The sequence below is a fragment of the Lycorma delicatula genome, chromosome 1 (genome assembly GCF_047948215.1).
Source record: "Lycorma delicatula isolate Av1 chromosome 1, ASM4794821v1, whole genome shotgun sequence".
Classification (NCBI taxonomy): domain Eukaryota; kingdom Metazoa; phylum Arthropoda; class Insecta; order Hemiptera; family Fulgoridae; genus Lycorma; species Lycorma delicatula.
The window spans coordinates 50,695,508-50,723,414 of record NC_134455.1 but is presented as its reverse complement, the minus strand read 5'-3'; the positions used below and the strand labels follow the sequence as shown (position 1 = coordinate 50,723,414).

The window sequence follows — 27,907 nt, the reverse complement described above, 5'->3', positions numbered from 1 at the left end:
AATATAGGATATACCATATATTGTCTTTTTTAAACGAAAATATAGCTTATTTTGAAGTCTTATATCCTTAGGGCATTTCAATCCTTAAGCCAACGGGCTTTGAACTCACGCGTTAATACTTTAGAAAAGCAACTAACTGATAAAAACATTGGCTTCCTTCCAGCTTTATTTTATCACTGGAATTACTGTTTGGTTATTTTGTATACTTTTTCTCACACAAATGCAAAAGTAGAAATTTTATTATGTGATATTTAAAGTTCTTAAAAAACCCTTTATATATATATATATATATATATATATATATATATATATATATTCTTATCTCCGCAGCGGCTTCGCACGCGCTGTATGGTTACTTGCGATTCCCGTCGAGGTCAGGAGACGATTAGACGGTGATGGCTGACTTCGCTCGTTCTTCCCGTATAGTCAGAGGGCTTACTTCCTGAACCCACTGATTTCATTAAACTCATAATTGTGAGGATAAATAATGACAAATAAAGATTAAAGCCTGTTCAGTTTATAAAAACATGCTATTCTAATTTCTTCAGAGAAACAGTACAGGACCCGAAACTTTGAGTGATAAAAATACGAGTACAAAATAGTCGGCCTCCATCTTAAAAATAGTAGTTACAGCCGGTTCCCGTCCTTCGTATAAGTAAAAATATTTTTCCCGGTTTTTAGAGTTACCCGATTAGCAACACTAGAAGGTACTTCGTTTATGTTTTTTTAAACATTTTTTTAAATTTTATTTTACGTATTTATAGAAAAAAACAATAATAAATACAGAAATAATTAAATCATATAAATATGGTTGTAAATTGCCAAATAGATTGAGATAGGAGTTTGAAGTACAAGAGTATAATTATTATTTTTACTTAAAAAAAATAATAATGAGCTAATTGGTGTGTTTCTTATTCATATAACGATAGTTAAAATTTATTTTTAAAGTAAAATTAGGTCCTTTTAAAGATAGACTAAATATTTTGTTTTGAAAACAAAAATAAATCACAGTAAATAAAAATTAAATTATTGTCTAAAATATAAAATAGATATGAGTAAAAACCATCTGCAAGGTATTTATTAGATGAAGTTTTGACTGGCTAAACATGTCATTTAAGTTCATACCAACAGCAAATTTGAATTCACTAATTTGTTCTTCGTAGTCAATACTGGGTATAGATGCGACTATTTGTTTAAATATGGTCGCACCAATAAGGCATGGGTGAAGACCTTTTTTACAAAAATTTGGCTTAAATCGTCGACGGAAAAATACTTGTGTAATAAACACTAAGAAAGAAAAATATCGGAAAACAAGTAAAATAATATATCTTGGTAAATGATAAGTGAAAAATGCAGGTCATCTTTCAAAATGAATCATTCATCTTTCAGTGAATATCATTTAAATTTTTTCAAATCAGTTAGATAATTTGAATAAATTTATGTTATTATTTGTGTTTGATGAAGATTCAGGTTTAGTTGATGAGCATTTAAGCCATTTGGCCAATTCTGAAGCCATCTGATAGGAAACAGTGTTTCAATATCACACCACAGGCTGCCATTCCAAAACAGCTGAACAGGGTAAGGCATCTTTCCTCCTCCACCCACAAACACACACCGAAAATATATCTGTGAAGGACGGGATAAGTGTTGCGAAAGGTCAATTTACTCTAGAAGGAAACACTGTAAACTTCAATAAGCTACACATTCGGAATAGGTACAGAGTTCAGGAACAGTTTTGCTCTTCCCGGACTTGGGTGGCATTTGGAAGTATATGTCTTAATACTAAAACATTCATGACACCAACGAATGTAAATATAAGTCTTGAATACACGTCTTATAATGAGAAGTATTCAAATATTTTTATGAACATAAAGAACTTGTACCATGAAACAATTAGGTACGATTGGTTTCTATATAAGCATCTGAGTAAGGCCAACATGCAGGATAGTGCTTGTGTTATCAAAACACTGTATAATAATGGAAAATGATTTATAAGCAATAAAGTTAAAATGAGCCGGTCTAAAACATATTCGAATTATCGGAGTGACCGGTATAGATGTACTTCAGATCCAAATGTAAGATACACTGAGGGGTCTTGATCAGATTGATATTCAAAATATCATGATTTTTAAACTATCAAAAAAGATATCTTAGAAATAACTGAAAAAATTATTGCTTAACATGTTATTTTTGATTCTTTTAATTCCATTCAAAATGATTGAAAAATAATAATTATTAAAAATAAATGTTAATTGTTATTTTTTTTTCTAACTAATAACCTAAACATATTTATATAGAGGAAATATTTTTTCAAACTTTATATATATATATATATATACTACTAGATCTCAACGAAAGAGAGATGATGAACAAAATGTATCACAACCTACTTTTAAATAGTATTGTAATAGCGTTTCGTACACTATTAAATTACAGTGTGGACCTTACTGAATTCATCCTGTAGAATTCGTTGTAGGATAAAAACAACGTATCTCGTATTAAAATTGGATCCCTATAGAAAAATACAATCGATCAAGTAACACAAATCGTTACTCGATTTATTTTCAGTCGAAAACACAAGGGACTTTGACTATACTTGTACTTGACTGGTCCTTTGAATTTGTCCAGTCAAGTATGGTCAAAATCCCGTGTGTTTTTGAATGAGAATACATTTAGTTACGTATGGAAGATTCCATTTTGGGAACACCTACATCTACACATGTACACTCATCTAATAGAACAGAAATAATAATCTACTTTTATTTATGTTCGTTTAATTTTTTTCCGTTTTCATGTTTTGTTAGTTTTAATTCATAATTATATCATTTAGTAGTGATTGCACTAAATTAGATGAACGATTATTATTGTGCAATTCTTTTTTATACAATGTTTAGAATTTTTTATTATTTAAATGTTTAAATTATTTTTTATGCACGATTATTTTTATTGTTGATTGTACTGTTATTATTCCTATTAACACTTACTTGAAATTTGCATTATACGTCCATTTCCCGTAAAAATTCACCATCTTCTGTGTCTTCATTAGAACACTACTACTCATTAGACTCACTAGCACTGTGTAGATGTATGATAAATCTATCATTAATTTCGTAGATTAGCGGTTCTATCTTCTTAAGTTTCAGCTTCTTTTACATCCGCATTCGTAATATGTTTTTGGGTCATCTTTATTCAATTCATACATTTTTTCCTCTGCTAATTTTTTATTATATGATAAAAAATATATATGTGGTTTATTACTACCAGCAAATCTTTTCAGAACCAAACATACCGTCTCGATCGCATTCAAAATCGGGGTGGTAAAGTGGAAGTCGCATCATCTGATATCCGTGTTTTTTAATAGTTCATCAAAATGGTACCGTATTGTTGAATTTCTATGTGATTTAATTACCTCATACAATTGTGGTTTTAACATTGCTTTATTGAACGGAATATTGTTTTTTTCTAACCAATTAATCATGCCACTTTTCCTATCATTTGAATTTGGATGCTTCTCTAGACGTGATTTGTGGTATGACCCACTATCGATAACAACCACTGATTGGTGTGGAAGATCAGGTATTAGTTTTTCAGATGCCCACTTCATGAAGATGTTGCTGACGCTGCGTGATAGTCTCTGCTTTTGAACTCGTTTTGTAAATTAACATCGAGTTCAAAATAAATCCTATTTCTCCTTCCGCCTGGATTATGATTAACCGATCACGTTTACTAATCAGCACATTTACTTCTGCACCACCGTCATCCGATCACAATTCTGTAGTCGAATAGGGCATTAAAATATTCGATTTGTTCAAATAAACAATCGAAGAATTCTTTCATCTGAAATCGGTCATTTTTCTTAAATATTCTATTCTCTTGCAACAGATGTCTTCTTTATCAATCAAAAGTTTCCTATTATTATAAATTTTATACCACAAAGCCTACCTCCTTCAGGATAGCTGCTAGTGCAGTTCAAGAACCTTTAAACTGTATACACTTTTGAAGTTCTTTGCGTAAATTATTAAATATAAGGAGTTCATTATGTTTTGCGTGAAACCCGTTAACTGTTCGTCTTACAATGCATTGATCAAAACTGTCTTATCCACTAACTGGTTTTGAATGTTGTTTATACTTTTTGGTTTATTGAATAATCACGACTGATTTAGATTTAAGAAGATCCTGCATTTCTTTTCGGAGTTTTTGAACTTGTGGTATTGAAATCCCACAACCTGCAGCTGCAGCGGTTTTGTTTTAAAATTTTTGAATGCGTATAGTTGGTCATTTTCTATTTTTTTCTAACTTTATAGCTTATTTCTTCATAAAATTGTGTACATTTATTACAATTATTTCACAATCATTTATGTACAATTATTTCACGGGATTGACTACGAAGCGTTTTATTCTCACCATTAACACCGCTTACAATAAATATCATCTTAAATTTGTTCAGGGCTTCCAACCACCCTTCACACAAAATCCGCTTACTATTCGCCTACTCTCCGCCCGCTAACCGAACACCATTCATCTACCCACGGCTCATTATCCGTCCAACATACGCCCACGTACGACCCACCATTCACCCACTTTCCACGTACCATCCATCCACATAAACCAAAAAATTGTAATAAATCAAATATCATAAATACTCATTACAACAAGTTCATATAAATATAATTCAAACGAAATATTTTGATAACCTTTATTCATATAAAGTGGTCAGTCATTTTATGATTCATTTGATGTAGAGAGTGTAATAATTATTAATTAATACAAGAATAAACTGCTCATTTTTGTACTGCATACTGTAAGGAATATATTTATAAGTATGTTAAATATTTTTAAAGAAGTTATTATCTGAAAATAAACAAAATGATAACAAATTTTAATTGTGGGAAAAATTTTAGCTGTTTATGAAAATAGTTAAACCGACTGTATTGCAAAATACTCGTTTCTGAATGAGCCAAATGATACGAGAAAAGAGTAATATAATGCTCCGCACAGCGACTGTCTTCTTTGAGCAACGAAGCTTTAATTTTCAGTGTACGTTCTGTTCTATGCTACATGTAAAGATATGGTAAGTAAAAGGCATATTTAGCGTTGCGGTAATTAGAAGTACTCTATATAGAGCTAAGGCAGACTCACTCCAATTGAAAATTAGACTGTTTAATAATGTAATTAGATAATTAGATCAATATTCACATTCTGACATGAACTATGGATCTAAAAATAATCGAATGTGTTGGAGCTTACGCAATTAAAATTTAATAAATCAATATTTTATTGGCAAAGAACTACTGGATAATAATATTAGATCAAAACAAGTTATGTCAAATTATAATATTATATAATCAATTGGGTATAAATTGATGGATAAAATTATTAAAAATGTCGCCTTAAAGACTTCCAAGAGTATGTTTTGATCGTACTCATAACATTGCTACTGCTAGTTGCTTTAGATCGTGGTGAAGGGTTAATTAAATAAAATTGCATAATTTCTCACGTATGTAAGACATATTGTAACAGAGTAGGGTTGTAAGACTAGTCTGGTTTGGAACATATTAGACTCAAAAGAAATAATTAATTTGAAAAAAAGAAATTTATTTTTAAAAAAGCATGCTCTTCTGATTAATATTGATATAGCTAGGATAGTGATATATTTTTACAGCTGTATGTAATAAGTTTTACATGTCTACTCACCAATCATTAACATTAGTAAAGAAGTACAACTGTTTTATAATCTGTATTAACGGTGGTTAATCAAATTATGGTCACTTCAGCTCAATAAAAGCAATAAATTTTTGAGAGTTACAAAAATTACATTTGCTTTTTGAAGGTTATGTTTGATGAATCAATTGAACATGTTCTATTTACTAGATATGCTTTCACCATCTTAGAGATAAATACTGAAGTAAATATAATGAAAGAAACATTATTAAATATTTTATTTTCATTAAAGAGTAAGGACAGAATTAAAGTTATTTTTAATATCTTATTTAATATTTATTAATAAGTTATTAAAAACTAAAACGGTTTATTATTAATATTCTAAAACTGAGAGCTTTTTTACTGAATGAATGATTTCGATTATTTTTATGATAGCTGATAAGTATGATAAGTTTTTGTTTCATTGGAGATTAATTAGAAGATTTTTAATTTATTTTATCTTGTATTTACTAAACGAGTTATTGAAGATTGCTAGTCTTATTAGAAAGCCGTTATTGTTTATGTATCTATAACTATATTTGATGTATAATGATATATTTTTGAGTGTGTACTTCAGCTATATAATATGCAGTGCAAATAAATGAATACAATAAATTTTAAGCTTTTAATTATAAATATGACAGCACATATAAATGAAAATAAACCGATACAATATTATTCATATGAACAAAAATTTAACAAAATTTGAAATGAAATAATTTGCAAACGTGTGCTATGGGTCTCCAGATTTTTTTTGTAAAAGAAAACTTATCACTGAACTATTTTATTCTATAAAGAGTGAATTTTTTTAATTTTTCTTCAGATTTAGGTTTTGACTACAATTGATTATAGAAAAGGCAAGTTTGAGTTAATCTGAATATTTTTTTTGTTAATTTATTTATTTGATTAAGCAGCTGATTAATCACAGTATTATCCAGCATAATAGCTTTAGACAGTCATGAGATCTTACATGATATTCTTCAGAAGAATGCAAATTAATCTGAAGAAAGATGTTATTTAATAAAAATTAAATTTATTTAGAAAAAATCATAATTATATAATTTGAGAATATCTAGTAATTAATATCTGATACTTTGTTCTTAATCAGTTCATGTACACAATTTGGGATGGATTGAACAAGCGTTGTACTTATTATTTTTATTTCTTCATAATGAAACGATACTGATATTATTCCTTTAATGAGGCCAAATTTTGTGATTCAGTTCAGTTATGAGAGTTAGTTTTTGACTACTGCCCAAAGATTTTGAATTGGGTTTAAGTTTGGAAAGATGTCTGGCCCCAGGATGCTTTAATGTTTCGTTCTTTGAGAAACTTTTCTACTTTTGGGCAGTATGGAGGGGCGCTAAATATTTTGGGATACTCCATTGCCTTGTGGGAATTTGTTTTGATGTTGCGCACCAACCAATTCTTTCCTTCAGACTCTTCAAGTATCCATCACTTTTCAACATACCATTTAGTGGAATTAATGAACAAAGAAATCTACATGTGAAACAACCCCAATACATTTTTTCTTTGGATTTTTAACTGATTGTTGGATATGAGTTATATTTTTTAGATACTTCAATTTTTTTTGGAGATCGAGTAAAGCATGGTAAAAGTCCCATGTATTTTCAATTGAAAATAAATCGAGTAACGATGTGGGTTAGTTGGTTGATTCAATTTTTTTTATAGGCATCCCATTTTATTATGAAATATATTTTTTATACTACAACGAGTTCTATTGGATGAATTCAGTAAGATACGAAACACTATTAAGAATACTATTTAAAAACAAGTTGTCATATATTTTGTTCATTACATCTCTTTTGTTGAGACCTAATATATAAACGGTATGCAAAAACACATTAGCTCAACGTACATATGTTTAGGCATAGTATGTATGTAGAAAAAAAAATATTTTATTGAAATATAAAAAAAACTTTATGTAGTACGAAAATGGATGGAATGAAAGTTTAAGCTTGACACAGAATGTGTTTTTTGTTTAATTCTTTGTATAGAGTTGAAGATGGAATTGTCCAGAGGGTTTCACGGAGGATTTATAAAAATATCTTTTATTGAAATAAAAAAGAAACATTATACAGCAGGCAAATTATTGAATGAAAGTTTAATCCACAAATTAATGCGAACAATAAAGTCATACTAGCTGATAAATAATCTTTTTTTTTGTAAAAAATATATCATCACTTATCTTTGAAATAAACTTGGAGACAAATTTCTGTTTTGAAAAAGCGTAGTTGTATGCATGAACAGTGTTCAACATAATATTAAATAGATTATGAAATATTCTTGACAAAATGTGTTTTGTATATATATATATTATGATATCATATCATATCAAATGATACCAAATATGATATCATCATTTAAACATCAGTTTCATTGAAATTTACATATGCATGTTAATTTGATGTAAATTGGTCAAGTTCTTGATCGATCAGTATCAGCTGATCTCAGTTGAACAATTTCTGAAGTCTGAATATTTTTATAGTACTTACTGTGGGACTTTAATGCACTCCAATAAAAAAGAAACAAGAATGCTGATCGAAAAACTGATTTGTGCATAAAATTCAATTTTTATTCAGAATTCTTAAACACAATGATTCATGAACATATCATTCTTATTTATTTAATAAAATTAATTTGAAAACATGGAAGGTGTCAAAAAAGCCTATTTTAAAGATTATAGAGGTAGAGGTTCTTTGTCAAGTTGTCATACTTGTCAGATGGGGCGCTAGCAATGCACCTCGATTAATGTACATTTTCGAATATTAAGTTAAATAACTTTTTACTTTCCCTCTACATAGAGCTTTAGCTCTAGAAAGGAAAGTATTGTAATCAGTCCAATTTGGGCATATGGTATTCACAGGATCTTGACGTACTGACACCTAAGGAACCCAAAAAACCGGATGGAAATTTTCCGGTTGTTAATGTTCGTGTATACATGTGTGTGTGTGTGTGTGTGTGTTCTTCGGTCTTGGCCTCTAAGTTCACCTTATATTTCCAGAAATACTGAACCGATTTTTACCAAACTTAGTCAGATTACTTCTATATATCGGGCATTGATTCCATTAAATTTTCAACTTAAAAGGTGAAGGAGGTGAGGATGTAGAAAAATGTTACCTTCAGTATCACGAGATTTCACCAAAATAAGATCATATTTTTTTAGGAACATTTGTTAACAATTAAAAAACAGAAATATTCGCAAAAAAAAGGTTTTGCATAATTACCCTCACCTCAAACTATTCTCTGAACTAGTGGCTAAGTGAGCATACTGCATCAATACTAGCCCCTGACACCACAAGGAGAGCTACTTTCGTAGTCAGCCATCTTGGAATTTACATTTTTCCCTGTGGGAAATAGCTCTTTCCTCTCGTCGTCTTGGACCGGGAATATGAAATTCCACAGAGTTGCGAACCAAATTATTTTTTACACTTTAATATTATTTATTTAATTTAATTAATTTATTTAATATTTCAAAGGTTGGTAGCACTGACGTGCAGCTGTTGTGGTCGTCTACAATGTTGTGACGCCACATGTGACGGGTAGAATTAAATAAATTAATAATATTTAAAGTGTAAAAAGATAACTCGGTCTGGTTGGATCTCGAACTCGATCGCCCTATTGATTCGGTACCTGATGCGTTAAGCCTCACGGCTACACCAGTCTGCCGACCGTACAAGTGAAATATGTTCTATGTATGTTGTGAAATTACATTAGTTTAGCCGGCCTAAGTGGCACGAGTGGTAGCGTCTCGGCCTTTTATCCGGAGATCCCGGGTTTGAATTCCGGTCGGGCACAGCATTTTCACATACGCTACAAATCATTCATCTCATCCTCTGAAGCACTATCTAACGGTGGTGTCGGAGGTCAAACAAAAAAAGAAAAGAAACATTAATTTAGTTAGTGTCGGCCGTCGCCGCTAGTACCGCCATTCCAACGCGAATTAAATACAGTATGCTTGAGCACTTTATTTAGAACCATTGAATTAAATAAATGAAAAAAATATTGTATTTAAATAGAATTAAGTACATAAAATTAAATTGTGTGTGTGTATATAGGTGTAAGCCGTGTATCAGAAACAACTGTGTTGTCAGTTTTTTTTTGTTTTTTTCTTCATAGTAAAATTTCCCTATTTTCATATAATTTTTTATCTGTAGACAATATATTTTTATAATATAAAATTTATATTTTTTCTAAATGAATAAAGACACTATATTAAAATCAATGTTTTTTTGAGTTAGCATAATATTAAATAGAAAGATGAAGTGTATTCTAAAAGAAATCTTTTTTAAATGTATCACAAATTTGTTCATAGTGATCCTTTTGTATAGGTAATGAATAACATTAGGTACCAATTTTAACTATTTAAATATCTAATACGTATTTTTAAATACTGTTGACAATAAGGGTTATTACAAGTATGAATAAAAAAAATCCTATACGAATTACCTGCTAGTTAAAGAGGAGTTAGAAGTTGGCGCAGTAGTTGTGTTCTCATCTGGGATGTCGTCAATCATGTCGAAAAACAGTCATCAACAAGTGATGACTTTTTCCACCTGACAACAAAAAATAGTTAATTATGTAGTATAATTAATATTAAATCAAGTAGAACAAAAGATCTTTCCTAGTACAGTAATAAATTAAATAGATATAAAACTTGATTTTCGTTATTTATATATATTTTTTGAAACAAATCAAATTGATATTTGAAATCAGCATCAAAAATTATTTTGATAATTTAGTTTTAGATAAACTAAAATTAAAAGAAGAAACTCGAAAGCTCAAGAAAATAAGTTTGAAGCCAATAATAAAATTGTTACTGTTAATTTTTATAATTAATTTGATTAACTCATTACTTTTTTAATTCTAGAAATCTTAAAGAAACATGAACATTTAAAATCTTTTAATTTTAATTGCACTTATAAATGGATACATATTCGTAATAAATCTCTTCTAGGAAAGTTATTACGGAGAAAAAATATACTTATGATACAGTTTTTGTTAATAAACATTTCACTCAACAACAGAATATTTAGTCTTTTTGTTATTAAGCTAATTTTTTTAGTACCTAATTTCATAATTGTAACTACGAAAAATAATTAATAAAATAACGTGAAAATTAACAAGGATGTAATAATTAGGGATTTTTAAGGTTTTTGATGGAATTGTATATGTGTACCTTTAAAATAAATTCATTACGATCAGTTTTCTATAAAAAATACATTAAATAACTACACTAGTCAACATAAAATTTGTATCTAACATGTTACACAACTTTTCTCACTGTAATTTCAATGCTGATTTCAAATATGCTATTGAAATTCTGTTGACACTTAAAGGTTTTACGTAAATCGTAAATTTGTAAAATTATTTTTTTTTAATTCAATTTTGATCAACTGCCGGTTGTAATTAGGAATACTTTCTGGATTTTAACTTTTAAACAATATGCATACATGCTTAATAAAGATAAAATAAATAAATATATATACTGCGTTATGAGAAGTAGATACGTAAAAACATGTCTGTATGAAGATATCATACAGACGACAACTGTTGTTGTCTACTACGGAGCTTAAACTTACTCTAGCTTCACTAGTCTATACTGTGTGTTGTTTCACAGAATTATTACTGTTATGGTATATTTTCATCAGTTCTTTATAATACAAAAATGGTTTTTCTCGTTTTTAGTTGCTAAAAAGTGGCTTCTGCAAAATGCCTGGCTTCGTGGATGTTCAAATTATCAGAAAATTTGTGTTTTGTCTGTTGTAAATTTACGCCTAAATCTCAAAGAAAATAACTATTTCTGAATTGATAAAAACAGCTTGTAAGTTTTATTTTGACTGTACACTAAGGGATCAAGATAAAATCTGGGCGCCTAATGTTATCTGCGTATCGTACTTATGCGTAACTTCTGCGTATCGTACTAGTGAGTGGTTAAAGCGGAAACGACGAGCCATGCCATTTGTTGTATCGATGGTTTGGCGTGAACCTAAAGACCACTTCACCGACTGATACTTTTGTATTGACAAATTTATTTCCTTTTCATTCAAAAATAAAAATTTCATAAAGTATGCAGATCTATCCTCAGCTCTAAAGCCGGTACCACACATAGAGGAGTTAAATATACCTGTACCACCATGAAATCCGACATTGCTAGAAGAACAATCTGAAAATTAAGTAGTTGATGTAAAGTATATTGAAGAATTTCTTCCTAGCATCTGATGAGAAATCTCTTCATTTAATTCAACAACATGAAATTAATTATTTAGTTCGAGATTTATAGTTATCAAAGCAGCAAGCTGAAACTTCTGGGATCTAGACTGCAGCAGTGGAATCTGTTAGCGAAGAAACTAAAACTTATTACGTTTAGAACACGAAATAAAACTGTTTCAACTTAATTTACTATGAAAAATTCATGGTACGATTGCACTGATGTCAATGATCTGATGAAAGACCTTGGAATTCAGCATATTCCTGAAGAACAGCGTCTTTTACTGATTTTTCTAAAGTTAGCTTGAAAGCAGTTTTATTGCATAATGGTAACAAACAGCCATCCACTCCGTTGCCTCATGCAGTAGACATGAAAGAAACGTATGAAACTATGGCTTCAATATTAAATAAATATTGAAGCCATAGTTTATTACCATGGATTAGCCATGGATTTTATTACTTCCATGTGCAAGTAATAAAATCCAAAGAGCATATGTGGCAAGTTTGCAGTGATCTGAAATTTGTTGCGTTATTTCTTGGTATACATGTTGGGTTTACGAAATATTGTTGTTTTCTTTGTCTTAGGATAGTTGTGACACAATACATTATTATCAAGTAAAGAACTAGCCATTACGGGCAGAACTTTGTGGGTGTGAAGAAAGTGTAAAGGATTTATCATTAATTGAGGGTGATCAAATTATAATGCCGCCACTTCACATAATCGTACTCAAGAAAAATTTTGTAAAGACGCTAGATAAAGATAGATCAGGATTTAATAATTTAAAAACAAGTTTTCTTAAATTGAGTGATGGTAAGCTTAAGAGAGTATATTTATCGGTCGACAAATCAAGAAACTGCTTATGGACTCAACTTTTGACGATAAATTTAGCAAATGTGATTACCATGCAGCAAATTTCCACTGCATGGACATCATTCAAAGCCGTTGTTAGTGGTATTTTAGGCAAAAAAAGAGATGAAAACCATGTTTTTTTGGTTAATAAGCTGTTAGAAAACTACAAACCTTTAGCATGTAGAATTTCATTAAAAATTCATTTCCTACACGCTCACCTAGACTTTTTTCCCTAAAATTTGGGCTCTGTCAGAGATGAGTAAGGAAAGGGTTTCCATCAGGATATTCTGACCATGGAACATCGGTACCAAGGAAAATGGGATAGTGAAATAGTGGATGACAATTGTTGGTTTTTTTTAGAGAAACTGACCAAACATTGTACAAGCGAAAAAGTTTATCAACATATTTAAAAAATTAAAGGTAAGACAATTTCAATGATTTAAACATTTAAAATCTGTTATTTTAAAGACATTTCCAGTGATTTAGAATTTTTAGTTATTTTTTTAAATTGTATTATTATATTTCAATTTCGCTGTGTTTCAATAAATACATATTTAGTTGATTTAAACACATTTTAAATGAATATATATAAATAATATTTTTTCTTAAATATTGATTTCACAGTGATTATACATTTATTTGTAAATAAATTGTACGTATCTAAACAACGTGAAGTATTACATAAATTCTGATAAAATATTTTAATTGAGTATCCTAAATTAGTTAAAATCGATTCCAGATACATGAAAAAGTTTTTTTTTGTTTACTAATGTTATTTTTAAAAAAAATGGAACCGACAAGAAAATGCGCTAAAAAATAAGAAATAATTTCGTCCAAGCACTTAATTAATTCCTTAGACACTTCTTTAAATCAGCCTCTGCTTCTACAAAATTGATTTCTAAAGATATTATATATTTGTTCTATAATACTATACACGAATACTTCATAAAAACCAGTACCGATTGTTTTTATGTTTGCGATATGTATTTTGGCGCCGATTCAAAAAAGTGGTGTCTAAGAAATTATGTATTTAGACGAAATTATTTCTTATTTTTTAGCGCATTTTGATGTCGGTTTCACTGTTTTAATAAATATTTCATAATTTTCTGTATCCCACTAATAACGATAAGTTATTAAGCGGAGTTAATGGGCTCCTTTTGTGATATAATGTGGCTGCCTCCAGTCAAAGATATTTGGTGTTTTGTTCACCCTCATTATTGCGAAGTATAAATAAATTTATGGCATCTGTTTCCATCTTTTGAGCTAACAATAAACATGGTAAAGAAATGTCATGGTGTTTATTGATTTATTAAATAACCCTCGTTTTTGGGAGGTTATAACTGGTCAACTGGAAATGCTTTTCGAAAGAAGGAGGGTACCTGTAACAGGCGAATTTGCTGGTGGAAATGCTGTAAGTATATTCCCAACTATCAAATTAGTTGATGAATGTAATTGTAGTATCACTGACACAGTATCAAATACAAAAAAGTTTATATTATTAATGCTATTGATGAATCACGAGAAGCTGCAACATACAGGAAAACTCCCACCGGGAATGTTAATCCGGTAGACGTAACTGCGATAGCCTTTTACATAATTTACAGAGGGTTCAAGAGAGGGTACAGGGTTTCAGAGAGAGTATAGAGGGTTCAGAGGGTACAGAGGGTTTTTTTACTTTTTAATTGGCAGAGGGTTCAAGAGATATGGTAAGGCGTAATATATCAATTTCTGATGGTTAAGTTAACGGCGCTACGGGAATTTTAAAGAAATTCAAATGGCCTACCATATGAAAGGATCAACTAGAAAGACATTAGTTACCAAGAGCTGTAAAATATAATTCGATGACGAAACAATAGGTACAAAAATGAAAAGTGAAGTTGTTCGTATACCTATTAAACTTGTAAGTACAACGTTTCTAGCTCCTAAAGGATATATGGAGTTATAGAAAGATGCATACTACCTTTAATTTTACGTTGGGTTGTATCAGTGCACAAATTGGAAAGTGCAGCATTAAATAAAGTTGCAGTAGATTTAGAGAAAAAGGCATTTACAAAAGGACAAGTACATGTTGCTCTAAACTGAGTCAGAAGCTTAGTTGTTTTAACTTTGAGTGATTAAGATCCACGCATAATATTGAATAGCCCACAAGATAAAAAAGCACTTGCTGAGGCGGAAATATTGAGAAACTTTGCACAGGATTGTATAATGCACTACACTTCGCTCAAGGCGTCGATACGCTGATAACTAATGAGAACCAACAGTTTTACGAGTATTATGAAGAAATTTAGTCGTCCGACCTTGCGAGAGTCGGCAAAAACCATGTATTGTGATGCACGTGTATAGAATTGTAAGAGTCCCACTCTCCCTATCGGTGCTGTATATTATATATAATATTTATTGTGTTTGAGATATTTAGGACGAGATATATAGATTTTTGATGGTTTTGTTAACGGTGCTACATATCTTGTGCAGAAACTCACATTACCTTTCCTACAGAAGACCAAATAACATCATCTAACGTGCCCCATACATATAGAATATAACAATTCTCCTTGTCCCTAACTAGTATTCTCTAGCATCATGGAAAAGAAATAAAACTATACACGTCTTATAAAAAGTTTAATCCTTTACTTATTTCTTGATTTCAAATTATATTTTGCTCTACTAATTGGTATTCAATATGACATTTAATTTGAACGTAATTAATCCATAGCACTACCGCAAAAACCAGCTGCGTCGATTGCAACAAGATTTGTTTCAAACGGATTAATAGGAAAAATGTTATGCGCGAGAAAATATAAAAAAATATACGAATAAATTACCTCCTTTTTTGAAGTCGGTTAAAAAACGATTGACTTTTGAAAATTTTTCTCCCTAAATTGTTCAATTTAAAGGTTCAGTAAAAAGAGAAAACGAAAACTTTAGGAAAATAATTTTGCTAAAATTTCTGTTCCAGTTTATTATTTGATTTAAGTGCAAAGTTAATCGTAAAAGACTAATACAAAAGAATTGTACTAAAAGATTATAATTATCAATGATCAAGCAGGAGCGGAATAGAACGTATCGGAAAGAACATAGGAAATCTTGGGATACTTAGGTTCAAGATTATTTAACGCAGAAATTAAAGATTATAGAAGTGAGATAGTATTAATTGCTCCAAGATACATAGAGGAACAATTGGCAAGTAGTTAAATAAGTAGAGAGGTATATAAGAAAATGTATGTAAAATCGAAGTTGGATAAAAATTTTAATAAAATAAAAAAATATCTTAAATCAGTTATTTGTTATCATAAAATATATAACAAAAACAAATTGCAGAGATGTTTTTGTAATTATAAATGATCTGATAATAGTTTGTGGTAATAATAGTTTTTGAGATATCTAAAAACCTCCATTCTACCTCCTTTTTTCCGTCACGAAACTTTGTGGTACAACCAGTTATCTAGTATTCTCTAGCATAATGATAAATAAATAAAACTACACAAGTCTTCAAAAATTTAGTACTCTAGTTATGTCTTTATTTAAAATTTGTTTTTACTGTACCAATTGGTATTCTATGTAACATTTAACTTGAATTAATCTATGGGTATTTATGATTTTTTGAAAATGTTGGAGATGTGTAATAGAACACTCCCTCAAAAAATTAAATAAGATAATTTTCTTGGAAGAAATATTTTTTTACAAGAATAAAACTGATTAACAATTTAGTTATTTTCAAAAATCTGTAAATATTTTTCACGATAAAATCCCCGGAAATAATTATTACATCCTTGCAAACACTCATGATTAAGTAAAACGTTTTATAGAATAAATATTTTTTTATACTTATACATAATATTTTTGTTTAAGGATGGCGGATACAAATTTAATTTTACTAGTACATTATTATACGTTACGTTCAATTACTAGTCCTAATTCTGACCACTAATAGTTTGTGTTATTTATTATTATAATAAACTATCCCCTGATTTTAATCCATTACAAAATATTAAGTTTTATTTTTTGATAATTGCTTTTATATAAATTTTTTTCTTATTTTATAATACAGAATCATTGAATATGACGATTTTATGTCAGTAAGTAATCGATTTACAAAGTAAGTAAAGTTAAAAATGAATTAAATAATGAGTTTGCTTAATAATTATTTAAATTAAAAATGAACATATGTCTACAACTTTTATTTTATCATAAATATGAAATGAATTAAATAAATTTTCATTTTATTATTCCCTCATTTCAAATATTTTGATAGTAACTACATGAATAAAATCACAATGTTATTTCGGAGAGAGAAGCCAAAATAATGGCAATGATAGAAGGAAAAAAAATTGTTAAGAAAATTCAAACAAAAGAAGTCGGTTCGGTAATTTGAGTTTGAATATTTATTGAGGTTTTTGTTCTTCAGAGAGAAAGTTCTATTGATCTCGAAGTAAAAGGAAAAAATTTCAACGTATAAACCTGAAATAAAAAAGTACTTTTTGTGAAACGAAAAAAGTTGTGTGACATTTGCATTACATTTATCATACGTTCAGTTTTTTTCTTTTCGTTGTAAAATACTTTTCTTAGTTTTAAGTACTAAATTATAATCTTATTTCAGCAAATATATTATTTTTTTATATTATTTTCATTGACAGGTAACTTAGCAAAAAAACGTAAAACAACGCTCTAAAAATCAAGAATTCGAGTCTAAGAGAATTAATTTGAAGAAACTTTATGTATTTTATTTTTAAAGTTCAATCTTTCTGCCTTACCAAGCACATTTAAAAATTCGTATACACATATACGTTTCGGGATATATTTCTTTCCAAGTATTATTTCCACATTTAAAAAGAAATATAAAGTAAGGATAAGTTCGATATTACATGGAAAATAGTCCTATACGTTATTCTAAATTTTGTATCTGTATAAATTCTAACTCTAGAAAAGTAAATTCATATTATTTTGTATCTAGATATCTGAATATAATTGTCGAGAGTCCATCCACGTATTGATTTCAAGGTCAAAATATATTTGAACAGAAACATTTTTACAGGAATGGCTCTTAATTTTATTACACGAGCGAGACAAAATCCCTCTCATTTTCTTTTTTTAACAAGGAATTCAATTTTGAGAATCATTTATTACTATTAGGAAATAAATGGTTAAAGTAGTTTTGCGCATATTAGTAAAAAACAATGATTGATTTATATGAATAATAATATAATTACTACAAGAGATAATATTGTAGGAAGGAAAAACTGAAGATATGATTAGGGAGAAAATTTTTCTTATCTTTTCCAACAATTATTAAATACAATTATTTAATATCGCTCTCTGTAATTGTAGCATTAGTTCTCTGTAATGACTTACAAGCTGCTTCTAAAAATGACATTGTTGATCAATGTTCATGAGGAAGGAAGTGATCTTCTTTCTATAACTTTCTTCTGTGGCTCAAAGTTATTACTCCGTTCACTTGGAAAGCTCACTAGCATGCAGGTGATATTTAGCATACAAGAGAAAACTTCACACTTCTCCATATTTTGACTAATTATGTAGTTAACATTACTTTCAGAGATAACTTTGAGGCGGACTTCTTGTAATTCAGGTTCCGTACAAATATCACTAGCTCAAGCAAGACTAGGACAGATTGGAAAAAATCAATAAATTAGAGGCTGGTTTCTGATTTGAAAAAAGTATTTCACATGGCATGAATGCAGTAGATAAAATTTAATAAAGTCACAAGCACATATTTCAGCTGTCAATGAGTCCGTTTATAAGCAGTACACTGAAATTTTGAACTCAGATTTGCTGATCTACATTCCAAAAAAAATTATCATAATATTCAGAATTTTCTTTTAATATAAAAAATGAACCCATGACAATAGTTTATCGAATAAAATTATTCCTTACAAGAAAGACAAAAAATATATACAAAGAACCACCAGCTACATCACGACATCTGTTTCTGAGAAAATCTATATTTTAATCTTTCCATATGGAAAACCGACCGTATCGTTGAATTTTTATTTCAAGAAATAAATCTACGATATCTCGTTGACTTACGGCTTACCGTTTTTATCTTTTTCATTCAACTTGTATCGGGATGAATATTTTATAGATAAAAGCAAAATATTCAATGATATTGAATATATCTCTTATATCTCATAAGTCTATACACAAGAGTGTATAGAGTCCTTGCTGCTTCGAAACATACAATCCATTCCTGAAGAAATATCGTCAAAACTATCAAAAGCGGGTTTAAAGTCATTTCATCTAACTAAAGTAATATCGACTAATCGCTGTTTGCCGCTTGTTTAGCTGCTCTCTTAGCTACTTGATTTCCGGGAATACCGGCGTGGCCAGGTGTCTATGCCGATGCATTTTCCTATTCTTTTTTAGATTCTTATTTCTTGTTTAGACATCTTGAACATTTCATCACTTGTGAACCTATTTCTTAATGCAGTGATTACACAAGAAATCAGAGCATAAAAGCACTCTTTCTTCGCTGACAACGTGAAACAAAGCAGGAGCTTGCTGAATAGCTTATAAATCTACTGTATACACACTGGTTATTTTAGATAGTCCCAATTTTAAATTTCACCAATCGAGATTGGTAAAATTGGAAGCTATCAAATCTATCGGTGAATATATGAGTGTATTTGTTATACCGTATTTAAATATTAATCTTCAAAAAGTATTTTGAATATAAACGTCCGGTACTCCCTGTACTATCATCTTTTTTAAGTCGATGCGGCTCTCGACCGTTGACATTAGCCACGGTGAAGGGCCGAAAGAGTAGAGATTCTCTTTTGGAAAGTGACAGGACTTCTGGTAAATCAATACTATGATTCCCGTTGATCTCTAGTCTTCTTATCCCAGCAGATCTGGAAAAGGTGGATCTTTTTCAATAGTGTTCAGCCAAATTACGTTTATAAAAGAAAATGAAGTTTATAAGCCAAAACATGAGCTACATATCCTACTAATACAATTGACCTTCTGCAATTCAGTAGCAAAACTCCTGCTTTAGACAAAATACCATCAATCGGGTAGGTGTGGAAGACTTCTGTAGCAAGCTTGATACACATATTAGTTTCTTTAGAAGAGATTTTTGGCACAGCCATACGCTTTTTATTCGTAATTTATTCTAGATTGGACCAGTCTTTTGTAAAGTCTCAAAAATACTTCTTTATCAAAGCCCCAGTTCAAGTTTTGTAGACGCTTGATAACATTTAGGGTTTTCTGACTTTTCGTTACTAGTTCCGTTACGTGCGCCCTCCACGAATGGTATCTGTCCAAAGTGGGAGCTTAAAAAAAAACTGTTTCTTTTTATTCAATAATAATATTATCTACTGTCTTCGTTGAAACTAGACTTCGGTATGTCGATCTTTTTCTACTGAAATGAACGTACATATTTTCTCAATTGAGAACTGAAATCCATTCACATTTGCTACTTCGACGAGCTTGTTAATAGACGTCTGAAACTTGTATTTAACCACTGAAGTTTGACTGCTGACGTAGAAAATCAGGGTCATCTACAAATAAACTTCTTCCAATTTCAGATGGTATAGCGGTAATAAGCTTACTGTGAAAAGTGTTCCTTTAAGCGATCGTTGAGGTACACCATTTTCTAACTTCCTGAGTGATGAATATTGGTTTACAATTCTAACACAAACGTCCTTCTCCAGATAATCTTTAATGATATTAGGAAGACTTTCGCTTATTCCCAAATATTGTAACTGTTTTACGATGCCGTATCCGCAAGTCATATTAAAAGGTTTTTCTAAATCAGAGAAGGCAACGCAGTGTTTATTAGGTAGGAAACAGTTTAACATTGCATTTTCAATATTAACTATCTGGTCCGTGGTAGAATGAAACTTTTTATACCCCTCTGATGGGGTAAAATCCATTCTTCTTTTTCATGTATATTTGACCTGTAGCATTTTATTCTTTGTAGTAGCATCTAACGTTCTAATCATTTTGTATGGGATGTTGCCAGACCAGCGGCCGTGTTTTCTCCCGGTAAGAGGTAATTGAACTCTTCTTCTGTAAAATCTTTTTTATAATATAAATAATTCTGATATAAAACGATATATCATTTTCAGTTGCAGCTTTGTGCTTTTTAAAAACATCGACATAATTTTTTGCTGTACCGACAACTACATAGTGACTCACAAACTTCTCAGCTTTGTCCAAAGAGGAGTGAAGAAGCTTTTCTCCGTCATTAATACAGGTAACTTGATAGTAGGATGATCCACCAGAGGATACTACTTTTATGTTGTTCCATATCTCTACTGAAGTAGTTTGTGTCGTTATCAGGAAAACATATCATTGCCAGGCGGTTCTTTTTTCGTTAAGATTATTCTTTTTACAGTAATCCTTCATCATTTTAATGTAATTAATTTTCTTGCTTTGGGTTTTTCCTAAAGAAAATCATTTTCTTTTTCTTGATAGCTTCACGTATAGCAGTGGACCACCAAGGAACAGGTGGTCCAGTGTATATAAACCTTTTATTCACTAGGCGATCGTTGCAGCAACGACCGTCTAGTGAAGCTAGCCCACTGAAATAAGTTAGTGAAGCTAAACCAGTCAGCTTTGCCACTACTGGCAAAGCTGACTACTGTTTGCTTTTACTGGATACAATTTTACGGGTGTATTTAATGACACCACAATTGGAAAGTAATCACTTCCTACTAAATCTTCAACTTTCCAAAATTTTTTATGCGTTATAGAGGCGTTGACAAAAAGTTAATAAATGAAGGATGAAGAACCATCCATGACATTAAATAATGTTCCTGTGCCAGTACTTAGTAATACTAGATCTGAATTTGTTAGGAAGCCTTCAAGTGATCTACCTCCGTGGTCAAAACGCTCAGACTCCCAAAGGGGGTTATGAGTTTTGAATATCCCGCTAAGGTAACACGGAGTACACGGAGTACCGGCCTCCGTGGCGCGAGTTGCGCGTCTTGGGTATTCATCCAGAGGTCCCGGGTTTGAATCTCAGTCAGGCATGGCATTTTTACATGCTACAACGATTGTCATTCATCTCATCTAATGAAGCAATACCTAATGGTGGTCCTGGAAGTAAAAAAAAAAGTAAAAATAGGTGACAGGAGTAGGCATTGTCCTATTAAATTATGCAACTCTTTCTTTCTCCAGTTAAAGTTAGGCAGGTACACAATACATGAGTTTGTGTTCACTAGGAGGTGTATGATTATAGCTACCGCTTGTAAATCAGTACATAAATGAACTTCTTCGAAGGCACAAAGAGTTACTGAAGTAATGGCAACTTGTCTGAAACTTCTTGATCTACCTCTGGAAGTTCTTGATCTCTGATTAGGCGCTTGATCAAGCCTTTGTTTGCATCCTTTCATCTCAAAGTATCTGTATTCCTTAAATGATCTCTTGAAAGCAAACGCATAAAGGTTTTAATTCTGTAATCAATAATCTCAACTCACTCATATTCGACAAACATCCATTGATGTTCTGATATTACTTGTTCTGATTTACTGCATATCACCTTCATTTCAGGTGCTTGTCAAGATCATATACAACATAATACGTGGCTCAGTGAAGAAGCAACGAGAAACCAATTCATTCCTCATTCTTTTTAGTAAACTTGAAAAGATATGAATTTTATGCTGGAATTGGCTATGCTATTTTTTTTAATGACTTCACCTTGTGTCGAGCTACGTAGAACTAAGCAAGTTATTGTATCACTCATACATATTTTTAAAATGACTAGTTATCTTCTAATGTGACTTTTGACACATTTATTGTGTGTTATGCCAATAATAAATTTAAACAGATATTTTGAAATCGATGTGTTTCATTTAAATTAAGCTGGGAAAAGAGAACTTAAAATTTAATGGAGAATTTTATCAAAATTTAAAATAAGATTGAATTCTAAGATGAATATTATGAAAAATTAGTAATGTTACTAATAAATGAGGGGTTAAAACCCTTTTTATAATAATAAAAGTAATTTTACTTTCTCGATGAATATATTTAGAATAGCTATATTAAAGGGAAAGTATGATGATAATATCAAAAATAGGGTATCGGGTTTCTTGCAGGTTACAGTTAGGGTCTAACTGGTCCACCTTGACCAAAAAAAAACAAAAAAACGTATGTATGTGTGTCACACTGCTATATATCTGGATTGAGGAAAACTTTTTTTTTTTCAAATTTGGCTTAAATATTTTTTTACATGGAGCACGGAACTAAGTTATTAATTTGTTCAAAATTTGTTTTGGGGATATCGCGAATAAAACCAATTTCGCTTTTCATCAGTGGCACTTTAGAGAAAACTTTATTGATGAAAATGGATAGAAAACCTACAATGCATATACAAATAACCTAAATTTTTTTTCTTTCAAAAAATCAACGTCTACATCTTAAAACTGAAATATATGTTTGTTTTTTTTGTTCTTTTCATCTATCTCCCTTCGGTTTGAATATATTTCAAAAGTTCTTTGAAAGTTTACACTTCATACTTAGAGTAACTAGGTGTTTACAATTTTTTTTAAATTATAGCCCCCGACTTAAAATGCAGAAAGGTTTTTGGAAAATTTCCTTTTTCTTATTTTAGCCTTTATTGAAGCGGGTATTTAGGGTAGTTTTACATAACCAAATCTGTTAGTTTGAAAACCTTTTCTTAAAATTTATTCTCTACTTCTAAATATAATTATTCTGCTTTTTTTGTTTTTTGACTACAAATCTTTTAATTTTTATTGTAAAAACTTTTTTTGTATTTTTCTTCATCACTTAAGGCCTATTGAAATTAAAATAGCTTTGGCACCTGTACTGTATCCCAAACCCAAAATGAGAAGCGATTTTTTCTTTACTTGTATAAAAGTTATATTTTATTTTTTCAATATATTTAAATAATTTTCTTTTAAATTATTTTTTTTTCTAAGAGTTTTCTTTTTTAGGAATAAGTTTTTCCTAAATTTTTCAAGAAAATAAGAAAACCGGTAAAATCAAAAACTTTTTTTATTCGAAATTATTTGAGAATTTTAATGGTTAAATCTTATTTTAATAATAGTCATAATCAGTAAAAAAAAAAAAACTGTCGTATGAAGTGACCGGCGTAGCCAGGAAAATCATGCAATATTTCGCCAGCTTTTTTTTACATAAAAACTTGGTAAGATAATTTAATATTTTACTCTATTATTTGAGCCATATGTTGAGCTCAGATGATTCCATTCAAAAATACTTTGGTAAGAGGGAACAGAATATAGAATGGTAGTAGAAAATTGAAGAGATTGATTACATGCCTTTAACTTTTTGGAACTTCGTAAGAATCAGCTCTATACTTCCTTACTGTAAAACCATTTAAGAAAAAGACAGGTAAGAGTGTGAGTGAGAAAATGTGCCATTTGTGGAAATCATTTCTTCAGGCAATTATCTTCTCAATAGAAGCTCATTCATTTTAATAAATTATTACTCAAAAATAATGAATATTAGTAGTGAGTATAAGTATTATCTGAACACTGACTATTGTGTGAATTATAATATTTTTGTTATTTTTATAATATTTTCAATTGCTCATATAATAATAAATGTTATTATTTTTCGAAAATTATAATATCAAAACAATTAAAGCACAAAAATTTACACAATTTTGACAGGAATGTCATCAATTTTCATGGTATTATTATATCGAAATGTTTTTATAACACTTGCGTTTAGTATACAATCTTATTTTTTGAAAATAAAATTTAACTAAACTAGATATTTTTAAATCTGCTAATTGATAATTAAGATGAAATTTTGCTTGGTTTACGAAATTTCTAAGCTGGATTATAACTTCAGTAAATATGAATCGAACTTGAGTTAAAATACTATTTATTATTGAGATTTTTTTTTAAGACAATAAAATAAAATATTTAAAAATACTCTTATCTGTATTTTCAGTAAAATAAATATGGCCGTTCTAATTTTATTTGTTAAAAATATAAATCAAATAAGTAATATGACATATTTTACTTAAAAGTACATTTTACCATTTTTTTTAGTCAGATTGTCAGATTGTTTAAAAGATATTATTTTCTTCATTTTGATTTATTTGTAGATACTCCTTCATCTTAAGCGTCTTTTTGAAGCAAATTTGAAAATACTTAAAATTAAATGTACTTCTATATGCTGCACCGATTTAAATTGTTGTATTATATTTTTATGTTGAATAATGCTGGGAATTAATTTATAAGAACTTAAAATTACTTTAGTTCTTTATATTATTCTGCTAAAAGCTTAACTGACTTAATGAAGTTCGGTAATTCTTAAAACCTCATTAAAACAATTTTACACTTAGATAATATTACAATAATCGTACCAAACTACCAGAATATTATTAATTAATGCTTACTGAATTTACTAAATTATTAATTTGTAATTATTTAGCGATGATGAGATAATTCAGTTCGGAAACAACATCTTTGTGAAATTCTTGAATTAAAAGTTATTTCAACTTGAGTTCTATGAAACTGAAATTAAACATCTGCTCTTAAGCAGTGAAGCAGATTGTGGTAGACACTTTTATTCTTTTAATACAAAACGTTGTTCTCTTTCTATTCCACTTTAAAAATAATTTACTGAATAACTAAAAATTTATTATTTTACAGAAACCATACATTTTTATTCTATTCTAGTAACAATTTCGTAAAACCGTACAGGAAAACTTTATTTTTTTAAACTTAAAACATTATTTCGCATTAAATTTTCTTGAATTCAGATTTTTTCTTCATTCGTCTTGGTATATAAATAGCCTCTCAAAAACAAATATTGTTGATGAAATTCTAATGAAATTAATTTAAGATTATAAAATATAACCGTAATTTATGACATTTTCCTAGCATTTCCATAGAGTTATACTTTCTAAACTTTTTTTAAATTCTTCTTCTTTTCTTTAAATTTTTGATAAATTTGAAAATCATTACCCTTAAAAGAATAATCATTTTTTTATAAATATAAACCAGTAAACGTTATTAAAGTTTGAACAGTTGTAATTATGTTCAATACTGCTATGTCTTTTGATTTAAAAATTAAAGTTAGTAGAATTAAGACCGTATTTAAACTATTTGAACAAGGTAATTTTTTTTAGTCTTTTTCTACCTCCTTTTCAAAGTAGAAACCATCTCCATTCTATAAAGTTTTCTTTAGAAATAAATGAAATGTTTAGGCAGATAAATTTAAAAAATAGAATATAAATGTGTATATATAAATATATATTTTACTAGCAATTATGCTATCTCCCTGTTTCAAAAATACAAAACATTTATAATATAGTAAGATCCTAAAGAAAAATAGTGAAGGACGCTTGGTTGAATCAGTTGAAGTATAGAAACATTTATATTATCTCTGTTTCTAAGCATGGGTTGTATAACCTCCTGTCTTTCTGGTATGGATAGGGAATTCTTTAAACTCTGATAAATGGTATTAAGAGAAAAAATAAACGAAATCACAAAGTAGAAAAATTGAAAAGATACAGCTTAAAAACTTTTTTTTAGCAAAAAACATTTTTATGAAAGCTATTTTATGAGTTTAAAGCCTTTTTTTCAGTGATGTTTCAGAGGATATTTTTTTAAAAGCTAAAATCCATAAATTAGTACTAACTTCAATTTTAATTTTTGAATAAGATTGAATAAATCTATTAGAATAGGTAACAATTAACCAAAAAACTTGTTCAATTACTAATAAAAGAAAATGATTTTTCAGAATATTTGCTTCAAGGTTAGTTGAGATGGTAAACAAAATAATTTTGTATACAGATGTACAACTGTTCAAAAATATGATTTAAATGGATAATCGTATTTTTTTATTAATCATGTCTGATGTTAATTCAGTGCTCATAAGGAAACCACAGAATGGAATTACGGTTAAGGTTGCTAACATGTCATAAAACAAAGACCGATTACAGTTATTTTAGGAAAGTACTGAAGACGATACTGGTTAATTATTGTGATTGCAATGAACAATTAATAATAAATATTTAATTAGAAACTTACATAGTATTAGTTTATCCAACCAGTAAAGTCTAAAAAGAATGAATTTTATTATATATATATCTGTGTACGTACATTTTATTTTTATTTTTTGTTAATACAAAGTTTGTGAATAAGATACTTTGTACAGACAGCATACTCATTACAATTTTATCATTATTATTACAATTTTTAATGGGGTAGAGAATAGTGAATAAAATAAGTATATTTCTTAATCTGATTTCCTTTTTGTGAACAATATCCTAGACGTTTTTGTTTTTCCTTTTTATAAAAGTATTTTAAAGATTATTTGCTGATCAACTGTAGAAAAGTTTCTTTGATAAAGTCGATTTCCTAAATATCCCGTCCTGAACTTCTTGAATTTTAAAAAATTCAACAAGTAAATTCGATTTATAGAATATTTTTTGAAAAACTTTTTTGTAATTTATTGTGTTCTATAGAAATTAATACCTTTGTATGGCAGATCCAACCTGCTTGATTTTTAAAATGTTGAAAAAAAATTGTAATTTTAATTCAATTGCGATTTAAAAAAAAAAAAAACATTTTTAACTTTTTCTTCTATTAAGTGGCCAAATAAGTGTTTTTAAAAAAAATATTATTTAACTTTAAATCTGTTGTTAATTTCTCAAAAAATGAATTTAAGAAGTAATAATTATTTTTCAATATGTATGTATTTAACATTTTCTGAAAGAAATGAATATTATATTCAGATCCAAGAAATTTGAAATTCAACTGATGAACAAATTTGTAACCTACTATGCTAATTTAGAATGATAAATACAATTGGTATTTGGTAATTTGTATTATCAAAATGGACACAAGCTTGTGATTATGTCTGTTAATATTACGGTTAATGTCTAACTGACACGATATTGTTTACTAAAAGATCAGTGTAGGTAGAACGAAAATAATTATTTATTATTTAAAATTGCTCTCTTTAAAATTGAATGCGATTTTTTTGTAGAAAATTCCAAACGATGAAAATTTTACAAATTTGAAAAATTATCTTGAATTAACTATTTGAAAGTATATTTCCGTCCTAATAATCTAGATATAGTTATCGCTTCTATTGGTAAAGACTTCGTAAAGCAGATGATGGTAGTAATACCATCACAGAGAGGTTAAACTAGCCTACAAACTAATG

The 27,907-nt window shown here is 29.3% G+C and overlaps 1 protein-coding gene across 1 annotated transcript in view; it reads right to left on the bottom strand.

Moving 5' to 3' along the window:
• LOC142318097 (pyrokinin-1 receptor-like) overlaps nucleotides 1-27,907 on the bottom strand; it is a 147,306-nt gene that overhangs the window by 85,040 nt on the left and 34,359 nt on the right. The window contains exon 2 of the mRNA XM_075354626.1: nucleotides 10,171-10,277. Coding sequence (XP_075210741.1) covers nucleotides 10,171-10,238 — 68 coding nt within the window. The 5' untranslated portion in view covers nucleotides 10,239-10,277. The remainder of the gene's footprint in view (nucleotides 1-10,170; nucleotides 10,278-27,907) is intronic.